Below are 23,327 nucleotides of genomic sequence, written 5' to 3' on the forward strand. Positions count from 1 at the left end.
GGGGCCGCAGCCCGGCGCCGTCCGCTGAGGCGAGCGGGAGGCGGCGTTGCGCGTCCTTAGTTCAGCCTGGCGCGCACGGATGAGGTGAGCAGTCGCTTCGTACGGCCTGCGTGTCCTCGCCCAGCGAGGCCGCGGCTGAGAAACATCAAATGCGTTTCGTCAGTGGGGGGGGGAGTTTGCTGAAAATCGGTAGCAGGAAATTTCTCGTGGCGGAGACGGCGTTTGCCTCTGAAACCACCGAAAAGACTTCGTTAGAAAGTGGATTAAGTATTAAGGCCTGAACTGGCTCTGAGCTCAGCTGGCAAATCCTTGGCCGCAGCACAGTGCTCGGGGCATATTTCAAGGCTGTAAATGCATTGAAAAGTTACTGAGGGCTGAAAATGCAGGAATATTAACGTTCAAAAGTATATGTAAATTGGTTTGGGGGAATTAGTAAGATCCTGTAAAATTAAGAGCCGAAGTAGTACAGTGAGTGCTAACAAAGTATATGATAATCACAAAATTAAAATGACAGGCCAGATACATTGCTATGTTGTAGTGAAGTAGAAATGTTAAAATAGGCAGTTGAGAACAGAAAATTATTTATTCCTTCAGTAATAAAATTCACATACAGGTGCTTTATAGGTTATGGTGAGCTGACTGAGTTTGTAAATAACCGAATAGCTTGGATATCTGGGTATTGCGTTAGCTAAAGTCAAACTTAAATGGAAGGATGGAGGACTGTACATTGAGATGTCTGTATAAATATGAAGCTTGGGTGTTTTCATGAGAGTTAGATAATCATTCAAGTGCCAGTGGCTTGTGCATACAGTCACAGTGCTTATATAACCATATTTATGCACATGGAATTACTATAAAACATAAAGATTGTGATTACTGCTATGATATATCGTGTGAGAAAACTGAACTTGATTTTATTTGTAAGTCATGGCCCTGATTGTAAAACTTGATATGCACTTAATTTTACTCAAATGTTTAACTTAATTGCTTTCAGCTACAACAATTGTAGTGTCTGGAGTTAAAATGCCACTGAACTAGCAGTAGAAAGAAGTAAATGATTCTGCACATGTAATCTTTACGAGACTAAAACACTGCTGATACAAAACTGGCACAGTGGTTGGATCAGCTGTGCACATCCTAGGCTTCTGATCAGAGCCTTCTAGTCAGATCTGAGCAGAGAGCTCATCCGATTAGTATGTTCACAGTAAATGTGGCGTAGCGGGGACATCCACGCCTGGTRTGCAGTGAGCCCAGGCTTGCTCTGTAGTAGTTGCAGTTCTCAATGTATGTGTCCATGTAGTAGCCAAGGCCTCCTGGCTTTTTAAGATAACCCTGATAATATTTGAAAAATTACTTCCCTGTACACAGAATGTAGGCTGTTTCCTGTCTAAAATAGTATCTTAACATACACTTCTTGAGATACTTTTCTCCTATTTTTTCTATCATTTAGTCTTCATAATATCTGTTTGTATTGATTGCTCTAATTTCTCTATCTAGCATTTTTTGGATAATGTGATTATTTTTCAGCCTCTGTTTTTACTTTGTGTGGTTTAATATTGCACTCTTTTTAATTTATAACAGAAATTTTAAATGCCAGAAGAACAAAGCCAAACTATAATGGCAGTCGATGAACTTCAAGCCATAATACAACGATGCGTAAGTACTTCTCATAACAGGTGTAGATGCAAGCAGTGTAAGTTTGTCTTTATACACTGTAATTAAAAACAAAATGACCCTAAAATGCAAGACAGTTGTTAGCAGAACTCCTCACTGGGCAGCTGGGTTTAGCCTTCATGTTTCTTTGCCTTCTCTTTGGTGCTTGTACCAAGATGCTTGGTAACTTCTGCCTCTTGGAGGAAGGCGTGTTCTTGTTTCACTCAGCAGTAACTGTCTGAAGGAAGAAAACACTAGCAGATTGTTGTAGGAAGTATATCTCTCAAATAACATGCTGTTGTCTAGACTTGGAATATACTATTGAAATACTGTTTTCTCTTCTGTTTAGTTTTCAGTAATTTTTTTTAGTATGTAAAAGATGATATGTAAGAAAAGATAAGTTACAGTGACATTACATTTGACCTTGAAATGAAAGCTTGGGTTTACTTTTTTTTTATTTGTCCTTTATAAATATGGCATTAAACATGCATGTTTTCTTTCTAGCAAATTCTGAAAGAAGCTGATTTCAGAGGAGAAGATTTTAATCTATTTCAGGTAGCAGGCCAGAAATGTTTAGAAGATGGATATGCAGCTCAGTTATTAGAAGTAGTTCAAAATGAGAAAAATAAGGTGAGTTTAGATTTGCATTATGTATTAGTTGTGTGCTAAACACACCATTAAATAGATAAAACTGTATATGAAGCAGGAAAGCTACCTTCACTATGGAGTAAGTGTGTCCATATGAATAGTTAATCAGTTGCTCTGTGTTAAGTGCACATTCTAGTGTAATTTGAATTACTATGACTTGTGTACTCAAGTCATGGTAATCTTAACAAAGCTATTAATAGCTGTTTTCCAGTGAATTAAGCAGAAGAGAAAAGAGAGGCCAACCTCGTAATGAGGAGAAAGTGACAGTGGCCCTCTGTTGCAGGAGAGAGAACTTCAGATGGATATAACATTGGGCAAAACTGTAAGAGCAAACAGCTAAGCTGATGCTAATGGAGGAGAAATTGTGTGGGGACACTGTTGGGGTCTGGGAGAACACACTTACATTGAATATATCTAAATAGGAGGTCTGAAAGGAAGGGAAGGATGAAATGTTTTGGCAATAATGCTTGAAGGTCACAGTCTGGTTATGATCTCTGTGAGTCTGAGCAGTAACTGAAGATCTTGAACAAATGGGTTCTCCCGTGGACAAAATGTTGTACAACAATAATTTCTCTAAATTTTCTTTCCTTGATTTGTCTAATCAAAAACAGCAAAAAACCTCTACCTAGACCTATTTGAAATGTTTTGTCATATAAATATCTGGAAATATATATTGACATGTTGGAACTAATACACAAAAGAAAACTATATAGAATATGCAGCTATGCTGCCAGATATGGGGAGAGAATACAATGTATATCAAGCGCATAAGTTTATTATAATCGGTATTAAGTTTTCAATGACATTATTATGGTATTCATTACAACCAGGGCATTGATCTGCTGTCATTTTTGGCCTTTGTATATACAATCTTCTATATTTAGAAATTATCCAGTTTTGGTTCATTCTCTGAAAATCTGGTTTGCAGGTTATCATCAAGAATATGGGTTGGAATCTCATTTGTCCTCTTGTTAGATGTATTTTAGTGTATAAACAGGAAGATGATAAGAGAGAACACTGCTTGAAGATACTAGATCAGTTGGTACAGGTATGATTTTGAAATACATAGTTTTAATACAGTAATTGTAGCAAAGAGGAAGACCTTTTTTTCTTTTTTCTTTTTTTCTTCATTTTTTTTAAAACCTTTTTTAACCTGGGTTCTTTCGATTGTTTCCCATAACTTTTTGACCATAGGCCTGAATTTCATCTGAATTAGGCACAGGGATAGTGTTCTCAGAAATAATTAACCTCTTACAAATTTTGTGGAATTAGTAACTGGGCAAAACAAAGAGCTGTAGCACTACTGTGAAGAAAAAGGCAGACAGAGCTCATCTGTTAGAAAGTTTTTTGGTAGCCTGCTGCTACAGTCAGCGCGGTTGTAGCCCCAGCCACAGAAATACTGCCTCTTGTCTAATGCAGATATAGGGGTATGGCAGGCATTATCTGATGGTTCTGATGTAGGGAAATAAGTCTTAATCTATGTACACACATATACATTGTACAGAAGACATTAACAAGTACTAATCTTATTTGCTTTTCTTAAAGATTATTTTGGATGTTTGGATCTGCTTTCTTTGATGTACAAGAGCTTCTATGTTGCAGTTTGTGGTGGGGTTTTTAGCTCGTGACCATGATGATTAAAAAATATGCATTGTTCTTCTCTTGCAGCTATGTAATGCAAAGGAACTTTTTTTAGGTTTACTTGAGCAGATTGAGCAGACCTCTGGAGAGCAAGTATGCCAAACTGTCATGTTATTGCTTCAGCCTTTGCAGACAGGTAACATTCACTTTCTTGCATGATTTTGAACTAAATACTTTTCTTGTTAAATTATTAAATTATTTTAGCCTTTACTCAAATAGTTGCAGAACACTTCTACCCTGACAGGCTTTACAGTTCTTTACATTCTGCAAAATAATGCAAGGTATAATTTCCATGCTTGTGTTGGCTTGTTATGAAAAGATTTTAGATGGGAGTGATAGCATTGGTTGAAAAGCAGTATTCAGCTATTTTTCATCGTTTATAACTTTTTGGTCTTGTGGCGATTACATTTACAGAAGTAAAATTTATTTGTATTCTTGTTACAGAAATGGAAAATTACACTGATTTGTGGAATTCTTGATTATTTAACTTTTAAAACATACAATTCCATATTTTCATGGTACAAAGCTGTTATTTCTAGTTTAAGCAGGTTGAAATATTTGATTTGAAAAATTGCATTCTTCTGATTTACATGTAAAAATAAAAATAAGGTTGATTTTTTTGGGGGGGGGAGGATACCCACTAGTAGGTAACAAGTAGTGGTTTCTGTCTTGATATGTGAGATCAAACCAACAGTCTTGTATCAAGTTGAAGTTTAATTTTAGCAGTCTTTGAAATATGTTATTTAATTATGCTAGAATTTAATAAGAGAAGCATTTTGATAGTTGGGAGGATGTGTTTCGTTGGATAGCCGATCTGCAGTTAGCCTGCACTGAGTGCAGTTTGTTCTCTTTTCTCAGTCTGGAGGCCACTCTAGTTCTGCCACAAAGTATAGAACAGTTCTGAACTGGCTCACTGAGAGTCAGATCTCAGCAGAAATGTTGGTCCATTATCTTTGGTTTTGCCAAGCACAGAAAAAATCAAGCAATAAAGCAAGAGCAAATCCATTTTCAGGTCAGGAAAATGAATATTAATTCACTTGAAATGAACATTAATTCACTTACATTAGTTCTAAAAAGACAGATTTTTTTCAGTCCTCATCACTGTGCTATGGAGAAAGGAGGAATATTTTGAAAGGTGTGTATGCTTTAATATTTATTTGCCAGCATCAACTCTATGGTCATGTTAACTGCAGGATATTAAGCTAACTGATCGTGTTGTCTAATATTGCTGTACTTGCTCATGTTATTTCAGGCATCAGTCCCTCTCCTCCACTGAAACAAAAGACTTTCTTACGTAGTCACTTTTTTTATTGTTGTTGACTTTTTCCTCCAGCAAGTAATAACTTAATGTCTCAGACTGTTCTCTTTGTTTCAGTGCTTTTCAAACTTCAGAACAAGAAGGCCTACTCAGTGGGCTTATCTTTGGCCATGATTATGAATCAGCTCACTCCATTGCCTGTACCTTACACAAAACAACAAATACAAGAAGATAAACTTGGTCTCTGTCAATGTTGTAATGCTGTTGTGGACTTTGCTAAACCTTTTGTGAATGAAGTTGTTAAAAATATGGAAAAGTCATCAGAATGCAACGATATGGAGCTGAAGGAAGAATTACTAAAGTTGTGAGTATTTTATATCAGCTTAATGTATTCCCATAGTGTAACATAATGCAGTTGGCATTTATTGTACGGGTAGTAAATAAATCATCTTACTAGTGTTTTATAATGCTGTCAATTTATATAAACTAATGCTGTATTTCAAAAAAGAAAAAAAATCCCTTACATATTTGTTAGGTGAGGAAAGAAGAGTAAAAATATTTTTTTAAATGCAGGAAAATGGTAAAGAAATTTGTGTCTGTGGTATGGAGCTGATTTAGTAGTCCTCTGCTTCTTCTCAAGCTTACAAGAGTGAGGATAATCCCATTCTGGAGGTGAAGTCTAAGCAGTGCTTTTAAGGGAGGCATTCTTTTTTTATTCTCCTTGGAATACCAGGAATAGCAGCAGCTATTGAGTATAGACTTTATTTTTGGTCCTCAGTGACATCATTATAGTCTGTACTTGTGACTTTACTGGTGACTTTATTTAAGTGTTGCCCCTTTCTATTTCAGCTGTATGAAAAGCCTGAAGTACCCGTTGTTAACAGCTCAGCTTGAACAACTTGAGAGCATTGAAGAACATCCCTTTAGGCGCTTTGCGACTGAAATTATAGTAAGTGCAGTCAAAATGAATTACAGTGTATGCCAAACCAGTTGTGTACTTCAGAATTCCCTACAGTCGGTTCTAGAGATGACTTACAGTGTTCTGTAAGTTAACGCTTACTCTGAGAAAGGCCCAGAATAGTTTCAGATCCCATCTCTGGAACCTCTAACTCTCATAGACTAAGTTTTGCTTCTTGCTAGGCCAGTTTGGGCTGCTGTCTGAATCAGCAGCTGCTACTTTGCTATAACTGCTTCTTTTTTTGGTGCTGTATGAATCTGTTAGGATATCTAAAGGATTGTATCTTTGCTGCAGTATTAGCTCAAGTTAAAATCTAAGTGTTACCCTTAATGCATGTGTTGCACACGGAGAAATCTTTAACATGGTACCTAAAGTGTAAGCCAGCTGACCAGTTAAGGTATCAATAGCTTGACTACTTCTGATGCTATAGCTGGAAATTTAGTGGGGACATGGCCACTCTGTGCTATCAGTGCAGTTACTCTGGGTTTTGAATGTGTTACACAGCAGCTGTGCTTTGTTAGAGCGAGATTACTGTGGGTATAGATAATTTTATCTAATTTTGCAGTAAAACCAAACCTTTTAAGGAGGTAGTCAGGTGCAACACACAGTCTGTGTATGTTTTGAGGAATAGGACTAGGTGTGATTAATTAAAAAGTCATAGGGAGTAGAGCTGTGCCTTATTCATGTTTGGATGAAGAATATTTTCTCTCCTGCACATATCCAAACTTTAAAATATTTGTAATTACCAGTTGCATCTCTAATTTTAAAATACATGCTTGTATGATGATTTGTATTAGGCTGATGAAATGAAGGAAATTTCTAGAAAACCAGCTACTGGATTATTTTATAGCAGTTTATTCAGAAGCTGGCTGCTAAATCTTCACCGTATATAGTCGTATATAACAGTGGAAAATCTTCACTGTTTCTAAAGGGAATCATCCCTCAGGATAGCCAATGRGCCACTGGTTAGGTGACCCTGAATAGACAGTAACAGCTCGTTTGTGTTAGATTGCAGTTAGTGTCTTCCACTCTTATAAAATAAACTACCAATTTTAGAAGTATTGGAGAACTGAGAATTAAATGACTATTAATGGATTATTTAAATTTGCTGTTAACTAGACAAACTTAATAGTTCTGATTTGGAAAACTGTCCAAATTTTTTTCTGTAAAATGCTTCAGTAACTATATATACACTTGTTTCTCATCTTAATGTCAGCTGTTTGAAAGAACAGAGTTAAGTTTGAGGCTTTGGACTTTATGCTACCTTGTTATCCCTGGTTAGAGGAGGAAAATTCACAAATCAAATGAAAAAGTTGAAATAGAGAATGCCTGGGGGTATGTAAGAGGGATGTCTAAGTTATAATGCAGGTAGAGTGGGGATGAAGTTGGCTGAGAGACTGAGAAACTCAAACCAGCTGCGGAAGAAGGCTCAGATGGCCTGTGAACTGTGAAACAGGAAGTTAGGAAAAAAAAGGCAGCTTTTTAGACAGTATATTGGAAGAACTAGTCTCCTAGAGAAGCAGAGAGATTGGGTCAGGGTGTCGTGGTGAGGGAGGAAATGGCACACAAAAACTTGATGAGAAGTCTCAAAAGGAAGACTTGGAGCCAGCTGGGATGAGGAAAGCATATATAAAATACGTGTGTGTGTGTGTATAGATAGATAGATAAATATGTGTATGTGTAAAGGAAGTTTGGAAGTTGCCGTATAATACAGTTTTGTTTCTTCTCCGGTTTGTTTTTTTAAAATCTAAGAATTTATGCACACAAAATTCTGTTTACAAGTGTTAAGGTTGCAAAGTGAAGTACACTGAAGTAAGCAATTAGCAAAATTCTGGTTGTTGTTCAACCATAATTAGATTTTTCGATCATGATCACATCCAGTTTTTTCCACAGGATGTCTCTGTCAAAGCATAGGATGGAACTGCTCTGTGGATCGATCAGGGTTGTGTAATGAGAGAGACTCTTATCTGTAAGATCTTGACTTCATTTGATGGCGAACTTGTAAGGTGTGCAGTGAAGGAGGCAGGGATTATTAGAAGATGATCTAATGGCTAAGATGATTGAAGGCTGTTCTGAAAAAATGGATTTTTATCCCTGCCTATCCTGTAGACTGCTTTGGCACAATTTAAAACTACGTTTTATACAGTTTATTACAAATTATCTTTTCTTCCTTTTTCTGAAGAAAATCACTTTAGCTATTTATAGAATTTGGTAATGAGAGCTGCAGCTAAGGTCAGCAGAGCCACGCTCTGAGTAGTTGACATGTTATGTAATGCTAATTCTCTGAAAGGTCCAAATTGGATAATCGCAGAATGGTGAGTTAACCTTGGTCTCTCTGCTTCCTCCACAATCTTTGCAATATGAATTACACTACCTCCTAATCTCACAGGAATGTGTGGGAGAAAACACTAACATTTGTGAAGTACTCCGGTGTTCCTGTGTTGTGCATCAGTGCAAAGAAAGGCCATACAGACTGATTGTAGCTTTAAAGCAGGGCTTGCCTTTAGTAGATAAACCTTGTGTTGCATATTGAACAATGAAGAGAAAGCAAAATGCTAAGTAAGTATTCTGTGACCTGAAGCATAATGTGACCCTGCAGGGGTCCTGCAGCATAATGTGATCGGATAACTATCATTATTATTCATGGCACGTGCAGATAAGGGGACCAAACCAGGGTTTTGCAGGGTGACTTTATTTTGTCTTGTGCTAACCTGTGAGTGCTTGACTTTGCTATCCTAATAATGTCCTCACAGTGGTTATTTTTCCTGGAAACTTTTTTGTGTATGTATCATAAATAGTCACAAAATATTTTCAGTAACTTTTGCTGTCTAAGAGATTTTACTGTAAATATAAGGTTTGAAACTTTTAAAGGCAAATATATGCAATCTAACTTTCTTTTTTAGGACATTTTATGGGATATGAGAGAATTGATACCATTAGTGTTTTTACATCATAAAGGCAGAAGTCCGTCCTGGGAGAACGAGGAGTTTGTGGATATAGAGCAAAAGAATTCTGCAGATTCTTTGGCATGTCTGTCATATCTGATGTTTGTTCAATATTTTGGTATTGATTGCTTTCCTATGGTATTTAGGTAAGAGCTATTCTTCCTCACTTATGATAAGTTTATACTTTGAAGGTTCTTTATGAGCAGAATAAAACTTTTATTTATAAATAGTTATTATGGAAAACTGTGCATTTTGTATTTGTTTATGGTAACATTTATGTGTTTCTATTTTATGTAGCTTATATTATATGCATAAGTACTTACTCCAGTTCTGCAGATTACTTAATTACTGCTTAATTGTACACGAGCTGTCCTTTTAAAGAAACTGATATTATTAGTGATATGTTAAAAATTAACATATATTAAAATTTCAATTATATATTTATATACGGATGCCACATAAGAATTACGAACAGCAGTTTGACTTACTGGCTCATATATATCTATTTTGAAATTATTAATTTTGTAAAGATGTTTGTATAAATTTTTGAAAAAAAGACTAAGCCTATCAAATATATTAAACAGTAACTATGTGAAAATGTTTATTTGTGACTGTGACCTACATGGCATATGCAATTTAACGTAAATCTGATTTTCTCTCTTAGTCCATCATACCTGCTGCAATGCAATATGACACACATCGAAGTCCTACTGAAAAGGTAGGCTTGTATGATATTTGGCATTCTAGATGATGTGGGGGTTCTTTTGCTTATCCTATGGTATATTTCTGATTTATTTATTTATTTTATAGTACTTCATTGAATGAAACTTTGAATATACCAGCTATGTCCAGGGGAGGTTTTTAAAGCTGAGAATTAAAACGGCAAATTTCAGGACAAGATGGCTTTATTTTTTCTGAAGAGCTATGAAAAGTTGTCCTAAGCATTCAGTTAGTGTTTTCAGCTTGTACTGTGATATCAGAAAATGCAAAATTAAGGCCATTTATACAAATGCAGAATAATTGGAATGTATATTTATTTGTACTTCTGTAACAATCAGTTTACTATTAGAGAAGACTATCACGATAGTATTTTTTTGAATGTATTTTGATATGATACGCAATCTGATTAAAGGTCAGGCTTTCTAGAGGAAACCATACTTTTCCGTATATTGTGATTATTTGGCATTCTGTAAGTAGCACTGTTGACAAAATAATTTCCAGTACTGCTATAGAAGGGTTTCCTATTATGACTGCTTACTATTTCCTGGCAAAATTTAAATAAAACTTCCCGGTCTCTTCAGATTAGGACTTGCTGTCTTTCCCCTTGGCTTACAGAACTGTGCAAATGGAATCATCTGGGAAAAGTTTCATTCTCTTCGTTAATTAATATCTTGATGCCTGTGGGACACGAGCTCCTTTCTTTGAGCTTTTATAAATATTGAGAAGAAATACCATTTTTGACCTCAAAGAGATGAGTCAAATTTGCAGCCTCTCCATCAGTCCAGTATATTCTAAAAATCTTTGAGAAGAATAATGAAGATGATAGGGAACAATGAAAATTGTTGAGGGCCAGGTTCCTTTTTGATCTCTCTTCTATTTCTCTTCTACTACTTCTTCCAAAATATAAGCAGTGTTTTTTTCAATTTGCATCTTAAATTTGTTAATGTCTAAATTTTTTTTCTAGAACAGAAGAATCTGTGTTATCTAAAGGACTGGTAAGTTTTCTTTTCCTTTAATAAATTTTCATTGTTTGAATATTTATTCTTTCCAATTTAAGTAATGGTGTAACTTGATTTTTTCCCTTTCTAGGAGAGGTACAAATGATAATTCAGATGATAGTTCAGATTACAGTTTCAGAAATATTTTGAGGCTTAATTAGATGTTCTTCAGTCTTGCAAACTCTTCCACGTTTATTGAACTTTACACACATGCATATATCTTTAAATTACCGTTATCACTTACGTTTGTAGTTCCTAGCAGTTCTGGATACATGAATAAGAATTTATAGCAAAGGAATTTTTAGCTGTGAAATGTTAAGCGGTTTAATTTTTTTTCCCCACTTGCAGGATCTGTTTGAGAGCTCTTTATTGAGAATGGAAGATAATAGCCTTCTCCATCAGTATTTAGAATTCAGCGATTTTATTACTGTACCTCAGGTAATAAGATGCAACGTACAGAAGTCTTTAAAGTTTGATTATAAATAATATCTAGCTATTTTTGAGGTGTTTAAGAGAGGACATACTACTGAGCCTTTATATACTTATGTTGTCAAATTCAAACCTGTGGTGTCTTGCTATACAGAATTGTTTGTGGCCAAGGGGAATCTGCAGTGTGCAGTGATTGTTCTGCAAAGCAGAATGTCAACTTCACACTAGCTCTGGACCTTCTGCTTGCTCAATTTTAGCAGTGGTGCTCATGAGAAACTGGCATAGTCACAGTGCAGCCTGTGACACCCTTTCATATTGATATAATACAACACAATGGGAAAAAGAGGTGAGGGTGTGAGGAAAAATTTAAAGCAGAGGCAGCTTTTACTTGAAAGATGAGAAGGATTTTTCATAGATAAGGCTTCCCTCACCACCTACATGCGGTAGGGGTATCACTCCTCCTCCTTTCGCTACTATACCTCTGCCCCAGCTTTCTGCTAGTGCAATTGTAGAGTATCATTGCCATAAATAATACTTAAATGGAGAATTCAGTCTCCGGTATCTTAACTGATATACCATGTAGAGTTGGAAGCATGCTTTTGTGCCTGATACTTCCTTGCATATTTTAAAATTTTTTAGACCTGAATTTCGAAGACTTAAAAATTTCTAATTATTCCTCTGCAAAGCAAGAGGTATCATTACACAAATTTTTTCTGTCATGTATTTCATATAGTGTAGTTGTCAAGCTTCTCATTAATTATTTTCTATTACTCTAACACCAGCTAAGAAGGTCATTCTACCATTTTGCAGGATGAATCACTTTTTCCTTTCAACTTAAAACAATTGATTTCAAATATAACATTATTCCTTATTTGCTCTGTGAATAGTCTAAATACATCATGTTTTCACAAGTCTTATGTTTTGTCAGTTGTCACACTCCATAGAAATAGGCACCTAAACCTTACTGGTCACACTTCTGTAATACAGAACGTTCTGCTTTTTAACTACATCTGTGTTCCATATGGAGTTTAAAAATAGACTACATAGAAAGTATAATGTTCAACTCAAATGGCAGCATATAACATGTCAGTAGGCTTCAGTGTTTTCCTGTGTTGAACACACAAGTCTTTTCTACATGCTAGAGCATGAAACTTCAGTGACAATTAAAATATACTTAGTATATGTACAGGCCTCTCAGGCAGGTAGGCACTGATCTTGTTTGAAAGATGGTGCTCGGTATTTTTGCCCTTTCCTTGCAAATCTGCCTCACGCAGTAGAAGGATAGTATTCTTGTATTTCGGCCCTGAGCTTTCAGCCACTGAAGCCAATGTTAACTTCTCTGATCAGATCTTATAGGCATGTTTTTGTGAGTTGGGAGCTTTTTTTTTTTTTCATCCATAGATTTTAGTCAGTCAGTTTGATGTAATGGTAATTAATCTGGATATAATTAAAATTTATGTTTTCTTTGTCCTGTTGCAGAATTTGGTGAAAGTTATGACCCTTTGTCCCATAGAGCATCTGGTATGTAATGTGACCTATAGAATGAGTTAAGTGCTGAATTTTAATTAGAATAAATCATATATATATTTTTTTCCTTTAGAGGAAGAAGAGTTTAAATATTTTGCAGTTGTTCATAGACAAATTTGATGCAGAGGGAAAATACACATTATTCAGGTATGCGTCCAGATTATTGTAGATTGTGTAATATCAGTTTTTTTACAACTTAGTTGCCTAAAAACTGTCAGAAATCATTGTAGCTACCTGGAAAACCAGATTAATTTTATTATGTTAATTTTTGGATGAATAATAAGTTTGAAATGCCTCCCAAAAAAATCAGCTGTCTTAATATAACCTAGAGTTTAAAGGTTAGATATTCACCTTATTTTTCTGTGATAAACTCCCACTTAATGAATAAGGCCATAATGTCACCTAAATTTTGAGCTAACTATTATCGGTAGCTTTGAGGAGATAATCTCTTTATTTTGTTTTCAAGATGTTTACTGAAGACAAGCAACCATGCTGGTGTGGAAGGATACATTATTCAAAATATAAAAGATCAGATTCACTTATCATTAACGGTGAGGCTATTATCATTAAAAACAAGTTGCCACTTCAAAATTCTATCAGTATTATGTTAAAACATGCATAGCTTAAGCTTTCAGTGATACATTAAAAAATACCACTTTGAAAAGTATGATTGCAGTAAGATTGGGAAATGGTATAGTTAAAAGTTTTAATTTGGCTTCTTTCTGCATATGTATTTTTACATTATAATTTTACATATATACTTGTAATTGCATGGTCTCACATTGCTAAGAAGAATTGTGGGTTTAGAAATACTCAAAGAAAGCATAAACACTTTGTCATTAAAAAAAAAAAGCAAAAAAAAAAGCATTTTCCCTAGAATTAGTTTTGGAAACATCTGATCCATTTTATTTGAAATGTCCTGAAAAACTGAGGCCATGCCAAATACCTAATATGGAACATTGTAATCCAAATGGTTTTCATTAAGAGAGTAATAAGCACCTGAAACAAGATCTTTGAAAGAGGAAATGCTAGGTAACATTAATAATAGAATCACATATGCTCTTAGGAATGTAGCTAAGCACAAGTGTGTATTTAAATCACATTAACTCTGTTACTGCCCTGTATATGCCAGCCTGAGCCCAGGACTATGCTAGCAGATATCCTTTTGATTTTATTTGTGCACAAAGTTAATGTCTACCTACACAATTACTTTCTCTGTCCTTAGCATTTGAAAAGCAAAGCCAGGAACACATGCTGTGACACGGTATGACACAATACTGTCATGATACAAATGCAGTTCTGGTAAAGATAACTAATTGTTCCAGACTTCAGTATAAAGAAGGGAGTGCCTAGTACCATTTACTAAGTTTATGTAAACAAATATTAACTATATTGGTGATGATATGATGAAGAGGTGGAGGATTCATTCTGATGAATTGGAAAAGAACAGCTTGGCATGGAGAAACAAACTAGAGAGGAATATGTCTCCTTTTGAGAAGACGAGTATATTTTGATCACTTGTAGTAACTAGAAAATATTTCTTCCAACATTTGATTTTTTTCTGTTTCCCCCAAATTATAATTGTTATTATTTAAATTTTGCACACAACTGAACTTTTTGTATTGTTTTTCAGAAGGTATGTGACAATAGCTGGTTTACAGGACATCACCTGATCTCCCTTCTAGATTTAGTGCTTTTGCTTCCTGAAGGTGCTGAGACGGATCTTCTGCAAAATTCAGATAGGTGAGCTGTAATCACAATTAGAAACTTTTCTGCTTTTTTAATCATTTAAAAGAAAACTTCAAACTACCGTACTAAAATGCATCAGTGTATTGTATTTTAGAATTTTGGAACTAGAGATGGGAATGATCACTTATTTCAACCATCCATTCAACTGACTCTACATGAAAAATGTCCCAGTCGATTATATTGAGGTTAACAATGAGAAAGGTATTCCTTCTGCATCCCTGTAGGATGTAGTATCTGGTGTCAAAGTGCAGAACTAATTGGTAAAGCATTATTCCTTGAGGGATATGTGGTTTGTCAGCTTTCTGCAGAAGCAGGAAAGGAACTTCAGCAGTTGGAGGAACAAAAAAATGTGGTATGTTGCCTTAGTGATATAAGGGAATAACAACGATCTGGTACATCTTATAGCACGCAGCCTTTTCAAGGCTGTTTCACAGATTGCTGCTGGGAGTCCTGTGTCTCATGAGTGGGTATACAGAAGCTCCTGAACAGCAATACTGCCATTTACTAATAAAAAAAAATACCTGGAAATGTCTCTGAAAATTTCCTGTATAGGACAAGTGTCTTCCTATATCATGAGTAAAATTTGGGCTTGTAAATCAGCAGGGTAGTGGCGTTCAGATGAAGCACACTTAGCTATTTAAAAACCCACATGTACAATCCATAACTGGAGGAAGAGCTACTGTTTATCTGGAAATATCAATGAATAGTTTTTGCTAAAAACTAGAGTAAAACAAAAGCAAAGGGGATATTTAAAAAGCACTCAAAATAAAAATTCAGTAGTATTAAAGAGAACTGTTACACTAGTTTCCAATCAACTTTGGATCACCAGTGATGCATTTGGTGGGGGGGAAGCTATATGTCTTTTTGCTGATTCCTGGTTCTCTGCTCCCTCCCTCACTGCAGTACGAGTGTGTCTCAGATAGTTTAGAAACAAGAATAAGGTGTTCCAGCACATGTGAGGGGAAAGAAAAAATAAAGAAAAATCATAGATGCTAACATGTAAGTGAGGGGATAGGTGAAATGCAAGAAGTTAGTAAGCTTTATATCCATTCTTCACTCTGTTGCTTCTTAAATTCTGTAATACAGTTCAGTCTCCTCAGAAAATCTTTTGCTCACAATCACTAGCCCTCTCCAATCTACTGCCAGTTTTAATCTTACTTGTACAGTGTCAACTTCTGTTGTAAAAAGGAAGTTACTGTACACTGGTGCTCTGGATCAGCCTATATTGTTCAGCAGATGAATGGTTGCATTTTGTATAAATGGATGTTTTTAGGATGCCTGACTAAGAGACAATTTAAGTTATTATCCCTGTAATGTAAAACTGCACTCTAAATGATTAATAGTATATTTTTAATTCACAGGATTATGGCATCACTAAATCTACTGAGATACTTAATCATTAAGGATAATGAATACAATAATCAAGTAAGTGTTAATTGATATGAAAAAGATTGATTTCATTTAGCTGAGAGCTGAGCAAATTCATGTGAACAGATTCATACGAACAAATTCATGTTAATTATTCCTGATGCAAAAATATTTTCTTCTCGTTGCTCTTTGCAGTGTTTAGAAATCTAGAAGTGATATTTTTGTTGGCTATATTAAGAGATGTGTGATGTGTTATTTCATTCTGATGAAAATTGATTGCATTCATACTTACTGTTAATGTAAACAAGCCAATCCTTTTACTTTGCTCAATGAATTGTGGTCTATGTCCATAATTTTAGAGGATGGCATCACAAAATAAAATCTCTATTGAGTATTCCCATGAGAAAAAAAACATATTTAATTTGTTACTCTTGCTTACTTATTCAGTTATCCCTCAAGCCCCAAATGCTGTATAATGGTTTTCTTTACAAACTCTTTGCAGTTCAAGAGATCCATTTTATCCATCTTTAGCAAAAATACTTTTTTGTGCAACACACTAAAATAAAAGTTGTTAGCACTAAGATTTCTCAGATAGTATTTAATAATCATATTTAAATACTTTTAACWGTGCAAAAATATTCCGTATTTAGAGCAACTATGTAGTTGCATGTTAGACACATGTTAAAGGCTTTTGTAGGTATTAACATCAAACAAATTCTTGTGTGTAAGATCTGCCTTCTGAAGTAACAAATGGAATTGATAGGCCTATCCAACTTAGCACAATGCGGGAGATCTTTAGTACATACAAATGAAAAGAAGGACTGTAATGGGAGAATCAATTTTATCCTTAGGTTTTTCATTTTTTCCCTTCCTCCAAGCAAAATAATATGAATAATTTCTTTCTACTTGCTAATCCCAGAGACTGTACTATAATTCTGGTATAGTTTTGCATTATCATTGATACTATGAAATTCCAGCTCCCCCTATCGAAATGGTTACATTTTACATCTGAAATGATGGCCAAAAGGGGGAGGAAAAGAAATCCCTAGTTCCATTGCTGTAATTCTGTGTGGCAGGTGTGTCTTACTGATCTGGATTGGTTTCTTCCTGATACAATTTCTCTTCTTTACAAGCAGCTCAGTCTATAATGTGTATCAGTCAGATTTTGGAGATCTCTGTTTTAGGGGAAAGGTTTTCTCATCTAGAGTTCTAACAGGCATAGCATATGTTTAATTCATAATTTCTTTCCTATGTTTGATCTCTCTTTTTTTTTATACATTGTTCCTGTTTTCTTCTACCTTGCTTTACCGGATACAGCATAAAATGTTTCACACACAAAACTAACTCACCAGGCTAAACTGTCCACCTGCAGGTAAACTGCAGTTTACCTAGGTATTGGTGGGTAATAGGTATACTCCCTCACCTTCATTTCTCCTGTGCTTGGATGTTTGAATGTAAATATTTCAGAAATACTCTGCATTTTTTAAAGTTTGCAGTATATTTTTAAAAAGCCCTGCCCTTATGTATTTTATCCATATAATTTTATGCTGTCTCATTTAAAGCAGGATTTTATAGCTTTACTAGTAATCCCTGCCTCTTTTTTCTTTGTTTTGTTTAGCTCTTTTCTGTCTGAAGCAGTCAGCAACATTTGTTACTGGTAGATCAGTGCAAACCATGTTTATCATTCAGCTGCTGTGTGGCTTTTCAATGTAGTATATTATGATGGATCTGGGATTTTGTGTGTAGTCACTGCTGTCCAGCTGCAGCTGATGGACATGTGTCCCTGGATAGTCAAGGAAAAACTCATTGTTTAAATTTCACAACTGGGTCAACATAAGGATTCCATATTCTAGCAATTGATTTATAATTTTGAGCACTTTGGCCTGCATTGTGCCACATTGAAAAGCCACTAGAATTGTTTGTATTTTGTTTTCAGACTTCAATCCACTACTGAAAGGTCCCTTATTCAAATAATGAATGCAACTTCTGTTGACTTTTTTTTTAATCATTATGTCCCAACATTCCTCTAATCCATGCAATTCATTCACTTTTTATCAGCTGACAATATCATCTGATCTCCTTAGTACTAAAGACTTTGATTTTTGCATTAAAATACTTTTTTAAATTAGTGATATTCTTGACAGATTAAATAAAAATTGCTTTTCAGTTTTAAAGTAGAGCTAAGCCTTTCATGACTTGAATAGGTGATACCATGGTCAGATGAATATTTTAACTCTCAGATAAGTATTGCAAGGTGTCGTTTCCCCCCCCCCCGCTCCCTGTTCCTTGACTCTCTTTTTGATTTGGGGTAAGTCACTTCGGCATCTTATTTTCTCTGTCTTCCAAAATACAGAAAAATTTCTGATCCACTTTCAGAGCACTTCAATTTGAATACAAGTTTCATATGTGCTTAGTGATGTTATTAGTCTAAATAGAATGATGATAAAATAGTTTATAGTGCTTACCAAAACCATTGTGGAAAAAAATGGTAAAAATAGCCTTCAGCTGATGCATTTCTAATTTACTCTTAATGTAATTAATTTGTATTGATAGGCTCTGTCTGTTTCTCAGATTTATGGAATGATTTCTATTTAAGTGCTCATTATGGTCCACTCAGTTTCATGTAAATTTTATAATGCATAGCTCTTTCAAGAAAAAAGAGAAAGCTTCCTTTATTATCATTAAAAATCTATACAAGCAGTACACAATAGTTGTAACCATGTTGTCTAGTATCTGGCATAAAGAATATCCCTATGGTTTGATGAGAAAATAGCATCATCTCTTCTGGCTTCTTCCCCTAACTTTCAGCCCTGCATATTCTTCTTATTTTTTATTTATTCCTTCATATATAGTGCAAATGGGGCATAAAGAAAATGTCTCTTTCATGTAAGTTCAGATATTTTGATCACTCTGTGACAAGCGCTTTTATTAATCAAGTATAAAAATCAGTATTTTTCTGGAAGGTTATTTTTTCATTGTAGCTCCATTCAAGTGGAAGTAATTTACCAGTCCTCTTATTAGACCAGTTAACTTTGTCATTTAGCATTAAAATTTGGTGTATTTTCCCCTGTAATCAACAATGTCATTTACCATTGAGAATCCTTATTTTTATCCTCCTTTCACTGCTCTTTGAGGCCATTGCCTGAAGAAAGGAGTCATAGAAATGGTTCTTATATCTAAAGACACAAAGACTGCTTTATATTTGTTTTCTTCTACTTCAGTTTTGTAAACTAAAATCTTCTAAGGTACCAAAGCAGAGAAGTTTTCCTCTCATGCTGTGTAACCTTGAACAGCCTTGCTTTTGAGTTTCTTTTCCTTGTCTCTCTTGCTTCTGGAGTGCCATTTTTGTAAACTCCTTCCATCACCCATCCCAAATTGGAGAAAGGTTCATTTAGCACTTTGGCTACTCTGCCTAGGATCACGAATTAATACAAAGCATAACAATATAACATTTTTTTTTAATTCTGATTCATTAGGGATTTCATTAAAATCTTCACACTAGTAGAACGCTAAATGCTATTTTTTGGTTAAAAAATACTCTGAAGTTAAGGTTAGAGATGGGAAATCAATTTCTGTCTTAGATTATAAAGTCTATAAGGTGGAATCTTCACTTGCCTGTGAATGCAGTTTCCATCCAGCGAAGCAGAGCCAGTAATGAGTCTTACCCTTTTCAGTATGGTTACACACATATAGTAACAAAGATACAGCTTATAGCAGAATTTGATTTTGCAGCGAGCAAATATTTAAGAGTTTTCTGTGCGTGTTTTGAGGTGGGTTGGAATACAGTACATATTTGATAGGTATTCTAATAACCTTGGAAAAAAAAATAAGGTGTTCTCATAAGGTAAAAAGACCTTTAAGTAAGTACATATAGTTCATATATATTGGCAGAGCCTAATTCATTGGAGAAATTGAGAATGCAAAGGCTAGGGTAGTAGCAAATTAAATAACATTCCTATAATGCTTCTTAAACTGAATGCAGTATAGACAAGGCCTTCTTTATTTGGGGAGCATGACATTTGCTACAGCTTTTATTTGGCATCTCAATACGATGTTAATTCTGGAACATTAATTTAAGTATCTGTGCTTTTTTGCTGCTGAATTATCTTAGAAGAATATATAACTGATGTTTACTCACTGTCACTAGCTGAGGTACTATCCCAAGAAAGTGGCTAGCACCCCCTCCAAACATACCAGCATCCTTTCAGCTTTACTTAGAAGAATGAGCTGAAATATGCATTTCCATTGCTATAGTTACCAGTCTACCTACTGTTTGCCCTTTCTTGGGACTGCTCAATCCTCCTATTTTCAACAAATAATTTTGAAAATGCAGCAAGATAGAAGTAGCAAAAGGAAAATAAATAATATTTTATGTTGATTTTAAGTTGTTTTTTGTGTTTGTTTTTGGCAGTATGCCACAATATTTCCAGACTGCTGCAGACTTCAGTGCCTGTTTGTTTATAGTAGGTTCATTTTCATTTAACTGACAGCATCATGTAAAGCATATATTTTTAAATCCAGTATCAGGTAAAGATTTTTTTTTTTTTTTTTTTAAGAAAACTTTTAGTCTGTCTTGAGAGAGGAGAGTTTAAAGATTCATCACAATGCTATTCATGCTTAAGTGGATGAATCAAAATTCTTTTTTCCCCTCTTTCCTTCTAGAACAGAAATGTGTTATAAAAACTAGTAAAAGAAAAAAAGTTGCACTTGAAGGCTTAGCACTGCAGTGCTTCAATAAAACTGATTTGTAACCTTCTCTCTTATGTTCTGTTTGAATAGACTGGTGTATGGACCATGCTTGCCAAGATTGAGCAAAATTTTTTAAAACCACTGCATGTAGGACTCAATATGTCAAAAGCACACTATGAAGCAGAAATAAAGAATAAGAAAGAAAACAGAAGAGGTTAGTTGTTTTCTTTTTCTTAGCTTTGTTCTTCATGTTTAGAAATTGCAAATGATTGGTGAATGCTGTATAGATCATGCTTTTATTTAACTGTTCAGACTATTCCAGGTTTCAAATAATAATTCTGTAGTTTCTATATTTGATACTAATAATTTTCATTAGTCAGAAAAATCTGAACTTGTTTTATCTCTCATCACGTTCTTAAACCTTATAGAAACTTCATAGAAATTGCTTGTGAATAGAGTGGAATATGGTCTTTTTGACATTAAACTACCACATGAAAACATTGTTCTGTACCTGTACTTTTGATTTAAGGTTAGACAGGGGCATCTAAGTCTCTTTGTGAAGCTATAACCCTTAGTTTTCRTACTAGGTGTGGGGAGGTTAATAAGAGAAGAAATAAGTCACACAGCAAATGGGTACTCTTAAAGCCTGAAGGATTACGTTCTGTTTTTTTGTTTTTGTTTGTTTTGTTTTATCTGACACACACAATCAGATTCTGCTCTGGGTTAAACAGACACACACATTCTATAGGGAATGAGAGCTTTAGTTACAGCTCCTTTAGGCCATCTGTGTATGTCAGATCCTCTRTTCCTTTGTGGACTCCAATATAATTAAGATACCTCAAGGAACTTGCTTTAGCTGCCAAAAATGTCAGTAATGCTTTTTGCCCCTAGTCTTATCCTCCTGTGTTGCTGTAAACCATGTTAGTATGTGGCAGAGGAAGAGTTTTTCTGAAGGCAACCTGTAGATATCTTTCTAAAGGAAACCCTTCTCTAAAATGAATCTGGATTTTTTTTTTTTCTTTACAGCCCTCTTACATTTCTCTAGCCTTTGACAAAACATAAAGAAAAGTGAGTTTAGGAGAGAATATCTAACTTTTAACAATAAATGGTTTAGTCTTTCTCCCCAGTGTATAATTTTTGTAAGCATTACGATAAATTTCAAGTAAATAGTTTGAATATAAGAATTTTCGCCTCAGTTTTCAGACCTGTCCTTGTAGTTTTGCCTGCTACAAGAGGTCTGCCTGAAACAGAAGAGCCTGCAGCCTTTGCTTAATAAAATAAGTATTTCATATCTGGATTCATTAAGTCAAGCTGAAAGGCCCCCTCTATCTCTCTGGATGTGGAAGCATTAAAAAAATATTTCAAATAAAAGTGACCAGATTTTATTTTTTTTTCCTTTTAAGTGAATTTTAGCTATCTAAAATTGTTTTGAATTACAGAAAAATAGACTAATTGCTGCAACTGTATTTATTGTATTATGTAACTTGTCTAGTACACCAGTTCATAAATGGTATTACCAGGAATAGACTAACTGTTTAGTCATATGCCAAATAGAAAGTGCAGAGATAGCATCCAGGTCAAACTGTCCTCCCCTTGAAGTTCAGCACCTTCCCTCCTCAGCCTTTGGCCAATCCCTAGGTTTGCACTGTTAACAGGGAATGCTAATGAATGAATGATAATATATTAAATATTCTTTTCATTCTAAAAGTTATGTGGAACAACAGGCTGATTTCTGGTTGTCTTTTCTCCTACAGAGGCACACAATTCTAACACAGTCTGTTCTGTAACTGTTAGTGGGGAAAAGATGCCTGCCATGACTACTGAAATGCAGCTTCAGGTGAGTTTGCATTCCCTTCAGAGTCAGAAGCACTGAAATTTTCTTTTAGATCATCTGGAGACAAACATACATGTAACAGCTGATGAGGAAAATCATTGATCTAATAAAAATAACATTAATCTCCTTTGTCATTTCAGGTTTTACGCTCAGCTCTCTTCACATTTGATTTAATAGAAAGTGTTCTAGCGCGAGTAGAAGAACTCATTGAAGTGAAAATAAAAGCTGTAACATGAAAATATTCAGCTCAGCTGAAACATTTGAATAAACATACTTCTTGCAAGTTGATTTTAGCTATTAGATTTTACTTGAAAAGGAGGCTGCCAACCTTTAAAGAAGAGTAATTTAGAATGGCTACTAGAAGAACTGCAAATCCTGCTCTTCACATGTCTTCTTGCTCTGTTTTCTTTTCTTTTTTTCCCCTTTTACTGTTGTTGTATGTGATTCACAGACATAACCTATTTACTGACGTACTCTTCTTCAGAGTTTGACACTTTTTCTGAAGTTTAGAAACTACATCTACTTAAAAAGATTTTGTTGTTGTTACCTGTGGCAAGGAGGCGTGTTTGTGCATTTATTTTTCTGTTCACATTTTCAAAACTTGTTAGGTAATACTTGCTGACTYGAGCACTGAATTATAAAGATTTTTATAAAGTATTTGAAGAACCATGAATTAAAAAGCATTGTGTAAATGCTAGCTGTTTTCATTAGGACTTGTTAATATCGACAAACAAACTTCTATACTAACAAATGGGACTAAGTCTCTTGCTATAAATTACAGTAGAGAGACTAAGATGAGTGAAACCAGGTTTAAAGAAAAGCAAACATCAACCTTGAGCCAAATAAGACGCTAAAACATAATAGCACAGCAGATGAAATTTGTGTTTAAAAAAAAATACAATGTATAAGG

The 23,327-nt window shown here is 34.9% G+C and overlaps 1 protein-coding gene across 4 annotated transcripts; it reads left to right on the top strand.

Annotated features, from left to right (window-relative positions):
• On the top strand, positions 1 to 22,705 carry GLMN (glomulin, FKBP associated protein). 4 transcript variants are annotated; one of them, XM_026057691.1, is made up of 19 exons: positions 1 to 84; positions 1,582 to 1,656; positions 2,158 to 2,283; positions 3,230 to 3,349; positions 3,970 to 4,078; positions 5,318 to 5,564; positions 6,050 to 6,149; positions 9,062 to 9,249; positions 9,768 to 9,821; positions 10,788 to 10,818; positions 11,170 to 11,259; positions 12,730 to 12,771; positions 12,851 to 12,924; positions 13,244 to 13,328; positions 14,411 to 14,520; positions 15,888 to 15,951; positions 20,674 to 20,797; positions 22,338 to 22,420; positions 22,558 to 22,705. In XM_026057691.1, exons 2-19 carry the CDS (start codon positions 1,591 to 1,593, stop codon positions 22,651 to 22,653), a joined length of 1,809 nt encoding a protein of 602 aa, XP_025913476.1. In that variant the 5' UTR covers positions 1 to 84; positions 1,582 to 1,590; the 3' UTR covers positions 22,654 to 22,705. The 4 variants fall into 4 exon arrangements, with proteins under 4 accessions (XP_025913476.1, XP_025913477.1, XP_025913478.1 ...); XM_026057692.1 differs by having other exon boundaries at positions 14,414 to 14,520; XM_026057693.1 differs by lacking the exon at positions 3,230 to 3,349.
• Positions 22,706 to 23,327: the final 622 nt, after the last annotated feature.

This window comes from Apteryx rowi, unplaced genomic scaffold (assembly GCF_003343035.1).
Source record: "Apteryx rowi isolate R43461 unplaced genomic scaffold, aptRow1 scaffold_14, whole genome shotgun sequence".
Classification (NCBI taxonomy): Eukaryota; Metazoa; Chordata; class Aves; order Apterygiformes; family Apterygidae; genus Apteryx; species Apteryx rowi.

What these genes read in the sequence shown, in the direction of transcription:
- GLMN (XM_026057691.1), top strand. Translation starts at nt 1,591, where the DNA reads ATGCCAGAAGAACAAAGCCAAACTATAATGGCAGTCGATGAACTTCAA. An exon ending in ATTTTATTACTGTACCTCAG is followed by an intron (nt 11,260 to 12,729) that starts GTAATAAGATGC and finishes GTCCTGTTGCAG; the next exon opens with AATTTGGTGAAAGTTATGAC. An exon ending in CTACTGAAATGCAGCTTCAG is followed by an intron (nt 22,421 to 22,557) that starts GTGAGTTTGCAT and finishes TTGTCATTTCAG; the next exon opens with GTTTTACGCTCAGCTCTCTT.